Below are 7662 nucleotides of genomic sequence, written 5' to 3'. Positions count from 1 at the left end.
GCGATCGTCCGCCTAGCCGCCTCCTGCCACCGAACGTGAGCCGGCGAGGGGCTGGAAAGGAGGCGTGTGTCCTGCTGGTGTGATTCCTGGACGGGTGCATCCCCTCAGCTTCGGCGCCCGAAGCCCCATTGGGGTGCTGTTCCCGTTATTGTCGGTTGGTGCTGCTCGCCGTCGACGGCCCTGGATCCATGATTCCTTCGTATTTATGTCTCATAAACCTAATCGACGGCTAGGTTACGCCAAGGAGGAAGAGGGAAAACATGACTCAAGACAAGGATGAGATGGATGACGCCAAATCGAACTCCATGGTCTTCAAGGAGGCAAGCAGTAGATCGACAACAGGACAACTTTGTAGGAGGAGACGAGATTTTTGATGAACGGACGATGAGATTTTTGACAAACGGGTGGAGGACGAGATAGACGGCGGAGGCCAATAGAGATTGATCTCCAAGAAGCAGATCAAGGACCAAGGAGCTTTACGAGGAGATGGTTTCCTAAGACTTAAAATCAAACAAACAACCAGCTTAGGGAGACGGCTGAAGATGATGATGGAGGCGACGCCTATGATCGATGCCATCCAAGTTCGCGGATTAAAAACGGTCAGGCTCAAACGGCAATTGGTCCCTTTCAAAGAGAGGTAGGACCCGCTCCCACGTCGCCAAGCTTACGTTCGGGCACTACAATAAGCAGCATCACGAAAATCGACAGGTACGAGCCCATCGCCCGGATGCTGGCAAGGCACCACGACGTGCTCAATGTCACGTGCAAGCTAATGAAGGACAGTCAGCACTCCGGCCACGCCGGCGCTGTTCGCCTCAGGGCCGCGGTGCGGCGGAGCGCATGGAGCTCGCTGACGATAATGCGCTGGAGCTGTACAACGAAAAGGCGTTCGTGCAGGTGGCCGCTACCACCTAACCCGCTGGGCTGCGCGTTCAGGTACCTGCGCAGGAATGAGAACCTGTTCATCGGTGAGAATTGGCGGCGGTTCGTCGCCATGGCCGGCAGCGGCGCTGAGGTACGAGACTAGGCACTCAGACCTGTACATGGGCTTCGTTGACGCTGCCAATGAGCACAGGGCATAGGACTCCGAGGCTGCCCTGGGTCCCATACGTTCATGTACATATGCACATGTTGTACGTGCGTCGGGAAGGGATCTGTATTTCTGGTCAGGGCTAGCAGGCTACAGAACTTTATAGCCGCAATCAAGCATATGTTCCATTCCAGAATATTGTTTGGAATGTGGACAAATTCTTGCAGGATTACCTGCTAATTGCGTGAAAGGGTTATGTTCTTTTGTTGATATGATAGCTCAATTCTTGCAGGAGATCGACAAAGAAGATGTCGTTCAAGCTAAAGCACCTGCTCGGTTTGTATGTGCTCATGATCTCCTCTTTTCTTTTGTTTTTATGGAAGTTGTGCTATTTGTTGTACTATGCATTTTTTCACCGGTATAGATAATGAAGTATTGACTATAGAATTTCACAGCAAAGATATATAAGAATTCTAGGATTAATTGCAAAAAAAGGAATAACTACAAATATTACATAATACTGATTTGCTGAGGGGGAGGTAAGACCAGATACACCTCTGGTTTATGCTTTTGCGAAAACAGTTTACCAAAGCTCAACAAGCTTGCTCCGCAAAGAAAAAAGAAAAGAAAAACACAACGAGCTTTTAGAATACACTACATATGTTGAGACTGGTTTAAGATGAAACTATAATAAACATGCATGATTTTTCTTACTTATTTTCCATAATGGATAAATGCACGCTGGTATTGGTCGTTTCAATTGTTGCGTAGTTGATGGCATCTAAACTGAAAATTGCACCATGTTAAAATTGCAAGGCGTCTAAGCAAATATTTGGTTCGTTAGTATCCTTCTGAATTATTCTAACTTCTATGCAATATAAGTATTCATGGAGCAGCATTGGGTTTTAAAATGTTCAGTCCCATTAGAGTAAATGACATGTGTATCGTGCGGTGCCTGAGATCATCCCTCCGGATTATGATCAGGAGCACGTCGAGGCGACGGCGGGAAGGAGAATGCCCGACAATACAGGTGGGACGTCGTGTTGAAGGGCAAGGACTTTTTTTTTGTTCCGTTGCAACGCACAGACATGTTTTGCTAGTACTATTTAAGAGACAGCTACCACTCAGCTCTACTTCGATCAATAGTATCTTTGTTTACGCGCGAGCTAGTTCCATATGTTCATAGGCACGGAAGGCATCAGGGAGTTCGATATATGGTGGAAAGGAGATACTTGTTTACGGCCACTTTAGCATTGCTCCCGATACACGCACTCACCGCGTAGTTCGCGGCTTCATATAGATGCCACATTTCCTACTTTAGACAATTTTTTCTTAATTAGAGTTTGAGTGCATGCTCTTGTTTTGAGCTGATCGTCCGCGTTGGCCACGGTCTGAGCCGAGGCTCCGAAAGTACCTTTCTACACCCAGGAGCATATGCTCCTGGTGTGAACAGTACAATAGAAAATCGAAGAAAATTTAAAAAATTCTAAAAAAAATTTGGGACATACTTTCGCAAATGTTTGTCGTGCATACAAAATTTCATCACGAAATCACATTGGTGGAAGTCATGCCAAAAAAACAAAATCAAAGCTCCAAAATGCTTTTGTAAGTACCATTTTCAGAGCATCGATTTTGTTTTTTACCACGCCTTCCACCAATATGATTTTGCAATGAAATTTTGCATGCACAACTAACACTTGTGAAAGTATGCCACAAAAAAATTCAGAATTTTTTGAATTTTTTAATTTTTTTGATATTACTGTTCACACCAGGAGCATTTGCTCCTGGGTGTAGAAACTCCACGTCCCAACGGTGGCTCGTGTTTTTGCTATATACTACCTGAAATTGTTAAGGATTAAATGAAACATATTTGAATCAATACAACAATAAATACATATACAAGTAACACACATCGAAGTCAATAAGATCATGCCAGATGCCATGAGTACGGCAAGCATCTGCTGCATCTCCAATGGAGCCTTGACTAACAGTCGGGTGGTGAATACTCACAAACAGCCTAGCGAAATTGAGGAGCAGTACACATGTTTCATATGATTTGTGGCTGCAATATGGGGTCTCGTTGCAAGAACTCAATACCATATATGGCTATCAAATTGTTAACTAAGAATTTGGGGATAATGAAAATTACGTGTAACTCCAGTCACCGGTCAGTGCCCGCACGGCAAGACAGTGGCCCCTTGGCCATGGGATGGATGATGGCAGCAAGCCGGTGGCTCTGTTGTGCCGCTACTCCTTGTGGCGCATAATTTCTAGATCTAGTACTCGATGGTGACCAGAAGCAGTGCAATTCTCCAAGATTGAATCGAGCATAAAGGGGAACTCTTTTTTTAGAAGAGTAAAGGGGAACTCCTAGTTAGCGCCTTTAGCACTGCCTAGCCAAACAGGCGCTCACGCTCGAGCGCTTTGGACCGTCCCAGCAAACGAGAGCGTCGCTCACATCCCCCCCCCCCCCCTGCGTGGGATGTTTGAACGATTGTCCTGGCCACTGGTTGGCCATTAACTATGCAACAATTGAAAATTCACTTCTTTACAAAGTTGACAAAATTTGGAAACAATCATGAGTTTCAAAAAAGAGTTGATGGATTTGAAAAAAAGTTCGCAAAATACAGAAAAGTTCATGAATTCAGAAAAAAATTCTGGATTTTGAAAAAAGTTCACAGATTTGGAAAAGGTTCATCAATTTTTAAAAAATTCAAAATCTAAAAAAGTTCATCAATTTTGAAAATATAAACACGAGTTTGAAAATTTTCATCTATTTTGACAAAAATTTATTGATTTGATAATGTTTACAGGATTTTGATTAAAAAAAGGTTCACTAATTTAAGTTCAAAGACTTTGAAAAGAAAGCTCACAAAATTGATGAAAAGTTTGCGGATTTGGAAAATTTCATGGAATTAAAGATAACTTGCGAATTTGAAAAATGTTAGCACTTTAAAAAAATTAAAAGAATAGGAAAAAGGAAGAAAAATAAAAAACCAAAGAAAACCAGTCCTGAAAAACCTATACAAAAAAGATAGAAAAAACTGGTCCGGAAGCTTCTAGAAGATTCCCAAAATTGGCCTTGAAACTTCTGGAAGCTTCCCAAAACCAGGAACGAGTCTTCCTATCGTACGCTTGATGGTCCGGCCCATTTAGTAGCGAAAGAAGGGATGGGGTATGCGCTGTTTCACGGATAAACCTTTAATCCACTTAATACGCCAAATATGTGCAAGCAACATAAATTGCCGTTAGGGGGTCTACAAGTGGATTGCGCTTAGGTGCCACCAATGCAGGAGAGCAACTAATCAAGGAGTACTCCATCGGGAGCCCCCACAAGGGTCGCTTGCGGTGGGCTGAGAGCGCGCCACTCGACTCACTCTCAACTGGTGCCACATGTCGTGCTCTAAGCGCTTCCTCTCGATTTTTTTATTTTTCTATACGCATTTTAATAATTTTTTTGGTTTTTTCAACTCTTCTATCTTCCCACTGTTTTTCTTAGGACTTGGACAAAAAAGTTAAAAATTTACACGAACAAGCGCTTTTTCCTTTTTTTTCTCGAGAGGCACAAATTTACTTACCGTGGAGACATGCATTTACCTCCGCGAGAGGCAGGGTCGTGCCTCTCAAAAAAGGGGAAATGACGGTTTTTCTTTTTTTTCCGCGAGTGGCAACAATTTACTCCTCGTGGAGGCATGGATTTGCTTTCATGAGAGACATGGTCATGACTCTCGAAAAAGGGAAAATATGTGCTTTCTTTTTTCCTACCATGGGAGCTATAGATTTACTTCTCATGGAGGCACGGATTTCCTTCCGTGAGAGGCACGTTCGTGCCTCTCGAAAAGGGAAAAACCGCAAGAGGCACAGATTTACTTCTCACGGAGCACATATTTTCTTCCGCGAGAGGCACGGTCATGCCTCTCTTGGAGAGGGAAAAACATGTTTTCTTGTTTTTCCTTCCGCGAGAGGCACATATTTACTTCTCGCGCAGGCACGGATTTGCTTCTGCACGAGGCACGACGTGTTTTCTTTCATTATCCTTCCGTGAGAGACACATATTTACTTCTCTTGGAGGTACGGATTTTACTTCTGGAAAGGAAACAAAAGTGCTCCCGGTTAAGGTTTTTTTGTCCGTTTTTTTTATAAAAGGAAATTCGGCGAAACCTATCAACATAGGATCTTGTTTTGAAGATCTCAACACGAGGAATCCAAAAGGTGAAAACAGCTCGAGATTTCTACGCATGGTTTGAGAAACATTTTGAATAGACGAATTTATGAAAAGGGGAAAACTCTCAGATTGCAGCAAGCGGAGTCGCAACTTATGAAGGTGGGAGTGACCTTTGGAAAAAGTACTTCTTAATTAATAATTTCATCAATGTAGGTATTTCAAAAAAGAAACACTGGAATCCTAGCGGGCCACAGACCAGTTAGGCCCAACCATAGCTTCTTCAATGTTTGTGATGATCCACGCATCGCAAGTGGTGCAATATTATACAGCATGTTTGATAGGCTCACTCATCGCACATCGTAAGCTTAGACAAAACGTATATGACAGGTACCATCACCGTATATATTTTGTTGTCCAGAAGCATGTATGATGTGCGCCGCATCATAAACGGTGCACCATTGCATAGCGCGTATGATAGCCCCCCTAATCACACATGTTTTTTCGTAACAAACCGTCTGTGACACTGACTACCTTGCAGACTGTGATCTTTGCATATCGTGCGTGATAGGCCCCTCATTGCACATATTTTCCCTAATGAACCTCTTGTAAGGTTGACCGCATCACTATCGGGTGTTTTTTCATGTCCAGTATGCCATAGGACCGTTGCATATAACTGCTTTCAGAAAACTGTCATTGCACTCTATTGCAAATGTTTTTCTATAGCATGTGTGCTAGAGGATCATTGCAAGGTGATCCTTCGACCCTCCTTGTGCGATAGGGGTTTTGAACCATGTGCCATGACCTTAAATGCACTAGTGCTTGATATGCAAATTAATGTACACTATCACAATGGCTTAGAGTCAAGTAAAATAGCAAGCTTAGAGCCTGCTTACATAGCACTTTTGTCTATGCAGAGGAAAGAGACGTCAAAAGTAAGAGGAGTGAGCTCTTATGCAATAGTCGGCCTCTACACATGATCCATACAATAAATATGAAGAAAGAGAAAGAGAGGAGGTGAAAAAAAAAGTAGGAGTATTACCCTTATAGCCAACCCTATTGTATGAGTTATTACAAATGCTATCTTTATATGACATGACAACATCTTATAGTCAGCAGCTGGCTATATTGTTTGCCATCCTCTTATGTAGGTATGCAGTCATGGATAAATTCTATATATGCGCTTGTAGATAAATCCTTTATAGCTCGTGTCGATCCTATTCAAGTGATTTGCTAGCTCTAGGCTTTACTTCAATCAATGGTAGTTCTGTTCGGCTCAAAAATAAATAGTACTTCTGTTCACTGACACTGGCCTCCATGACATGAAAAGGGCCTTTATTTTAGAGGGAGCTAGCTATATAGGTGAAAACAAAGCAGAGATACTGATAGGCTTGCAAGGCACCAGGGAACTCGGGATATGTTGTGCCGTGAGATCTCGGATGGCAGCTTCGCGCTTTGGCACCGGCGCTAGTAACGTCCATGGGTGCCGCTTTCCTCTAGAGGACGTTGTCGGGTGTCCCTTGCCAAGGCTAGGGTTATGGGTGAAAATCTTAGTCTTTTCGGATTTGGCGGCGGCGACGCGTTGCGTCCTGATCCTCGTTAGGCAATGTTGTGACCCTAGGCGCCGGCGGTCCTACTATGACATTCGATTCAGATCACATGTGCTCTTGTTCGCAGAGTCCTCGTTTCGTTTTCTTTCTTTCTTTCTTTTGTCGGTTCGATTTCGCTTGTCTATATCTCTTTTAACCTGCTTTGTTTGAGGGTCTCGTCACTACCTTAGAGCAAATCTAACATATGCCGTAAAAAAGGGCATACTTAAAATAAACTATAGTTTATGTTTTGTGGCGAAAATATGACCAGATCAGATACCATAAACGAGGGTGCGCATGCATCATTCAGATGCAGAGGCCGGGGTAATCCTCCTTTTCAAAAGAAAAAACAAGGGTGCGCTGTAATTGTTTCGGCAGTAAACTCAATACTGAGCCTCCCACACCTCATGGCTAGCGTACGTGCGGGCTTTTTTTTTGTGCATACCCTATACGCGTGATCCAAATTTGGAAGGGAAGTTTTGACACTTCCGCGTCCCGTCCCTGCGCCTCCGCCGACATTGGCCTCGCCGTTCCTTCACCGTCGCACCTCCCTCTGCCCCCATGCGTCTCCATGGAGTCACGGACGCCCCCCCCCCCCCCACACACACACACACCATACATCCTGAGTTCGCGCCGAATCAGTCCAACCACAGCGTCGGCGCCTCCGGCCGCCAGGACTGCGCAATCAGCTGGTCAAGACACACTCGATGGCGAGGTCATGACGGTGGTCAATCTCGATCCCATCACGCACCTCACGCTCGTTGTCGTGCGAAGATATCGCGCCCCTTGTCCTCAGCTACAGCTAAACCCCAAACATGTTCCTCTAGCTCAGCTCCGTTCGGATTCCTATCAGGAGCAACTCGAGATATGTAGACAACAAG

The 7662-nt window shown here is 44.3% G+C and overlaps 1 protein-coding gene across 1 annotated transcript; it reads left to right on the top strand.

The window, feature by feature from the left end:
* Positions 1-727: 727 nt before the first annotated feature.
* On the top strand, positions 728-1278 carry LOC123494759 (uncharacterized). The gene is made up of 2 exons (XM_073504151.1): positions 728-1015; positions 1258-1278. The coding sequence occupies exons 1-2, from the start codon at positions 728-730 to the stop codon at positions 1276-1278; spliced, it is 309 nt and encodes a 102-aa protein (XP_073360252.1).
* Positions 1279-7662: the final 6384 nt, after the last annotated feature.

The sequence above is a fragment of the Aegilops tauschii genome, chromosome 1, assembly GCF_002575655.3.
Source record: "Aegilops tauschii subsp. strangulata cultivar AL8/78 chromosome 1, Aet v6.0, whole genome shotgun sequence".
Taxonomy (NCBI): domain Eukaryota; kingdom Viridiplantae; phylum Streptophyta; class Magnoliopsida; order Poales; family Poaceae; genus Aegilops; species Aegilops tauschii.
This window is presented reverse-complemented; position numbering and strand designations above follow the sequence as displayed.

Coding starts and splice junctions, on each gene's coding strand:
- LOC123494759 (XM_073504151.1), top strand. CDS start 728: ATGCTGGCAAGGCACCACGACGTGCTCAATGTCACGTGCAAGCTAATG. Junction 1,016..1,257: donor TGGCCGGCAGCGGCGCTGAG/GTACGAGACTAG, acceptor AAATTCTTGCAG/GATTACCTGCTAATTGCGTG.